The 1,227-nt window shown below is 60.5% G+C and overlaps 1 protein-coding gene across 1 annotated transcript in view; it reads right to left on the bottom strand.

Moving 5' to 3' along the window:
* Positions 1-584: 584 nt before the first annotated feature.
* The window catches only part of TNIP1 (TNFAIP3 interacting protein 1), a 7,165-nt gene continuing 6,522 nt past the window's right edge, over positions 585-1,227 (bottom strand). The window contains exons 17-18 of the mRNA XM_010020077.1: positions 1,204-1,219; positions 585-649 (exon numbers count right to left, since the gene is read on the bottom strand). Coding sequence (XP_010018379.1) covers positions 585-649; positions 1,204-1,219 — 81 coding nt within the window. The remainder of the gene's footprint in view (positions 650-1,203; positions 1,220-1,227) is intronic.

Raw genomic sequence — 1,227 nt, 5'->3', positions numbered from 1 at the left:
GGAGGAGCAGTGGGTTCCCTGCCCTGACAAAGATGGGGTCAGGAGATGAGAGGAAGAGAGGTTGAGCAACAGCTGCTGGGGTGCCCATGCAAGGGTTGTGGTCCCCTTGGTCTGGCCCCATGGCTACACCTGAGCTCTGGCATTGCTCCTGGTGCCGCCACCAAGACTGGCGCAGGGGAAGCAGCTTTTGGGATAAAACCAGAGAGACTCAGCTACACTTCAGTCCTTAAATAAATACAAAGACACCAACCACCCTCAGGCCGGGCCATGGCTGTGGCAAGCGTGGGCTCTCCCACCGCTGGGAGCACCCAAAGCCCCCGGACCAGGGCAGCTCCTGGGAAACGCCGGCTCCTCTTCCCTGAAGACCTGGCTCAGGGCTGCAGCGCTGCCAGGCCTGACGCCTGGTGGGGAAGGGGATGGCCGCAGGGCACTGACCCCACCGCGCTGGCACCTCCGGTCCCTCCTTCACGCTCTCCTCGTGGGGATGCGCCGCGGAGCTGCGCACGTCCACCGCGTGTCCGAGCACAGGGAGAGGCAGCTGGAGGAAGCTCCTAGATACAGACACACGGGCACACACACACACCCTACTCCTCTTCTGCGGGTAGCGCAGCGCAGCCGGTCCTTGGCGTTAGGGCAGTCTGGGACCTGCCTGTTCTGAAAGGCAAGAGAGAGGTGGGAAGGGGTGAGCGTGGCTCTGCCTGCCCAGATGAGCCCCATGGGAGGGATGCCAGCCATGGAATAGCCCTTATCCCACGTGTCGATTGCCATAAGCCTGCGGGATGCTAGGGCTCAGGCTCGTGCCCATCTTCAGTGGTGAATGCTCCATCCCTGGCAGTGTTCAAGGCCAGGTTGGACAGAGCCTTGGGTGACAGGGGCTAGTGGAAGGTGCCCCTGCCCACGGCAGGGAGCTTGGAATTAGATAATCTTAAGGGAAGGTCCCCCTGCCCACGGCAGGGAGCTTGGAATTAGATAATCTTAAGGTCCTTTCCAACCCAAACCATTCTGTGATTCTATGATTCAGATGCTGCAGGGATGTTTGGGGTGGGGATGCAGCAGGGACCAACCCCATGTCAGAATCAGCCCCTCAGCTGAACAGAGGTGCAGAAATGAACACTGCCGGGCAAGCTGTCCCCTCATCCCTCCCCCTAAGTGTCGAGCCAACCACCCATGGTCCCAGGGTGAAGGACAGGTTCTGAGCCTTACCCAAGTCCTTGGGGACCTGTTTCA

The sequence above is a fragment of the Nestor notabilis genome, unplaced genomic scaffold (assembly GCF_000696875.1).
Source record: "Nestor notabilis isolate BGI_N333 unplaced genomic scaffold, ASM69687v1 scaffold18488, whole genome shotgun sequence".
Taxonomy (NCBI): domain Eukaryota; kingdom Metazoa; phylum Chordata; class Aves; order Psittaciformes; family Psittacidae; genus Nestor; species Nestor notabilis.
This window is presented reverse-complemented; position numbering and strand designations above follow the sequence as displayed.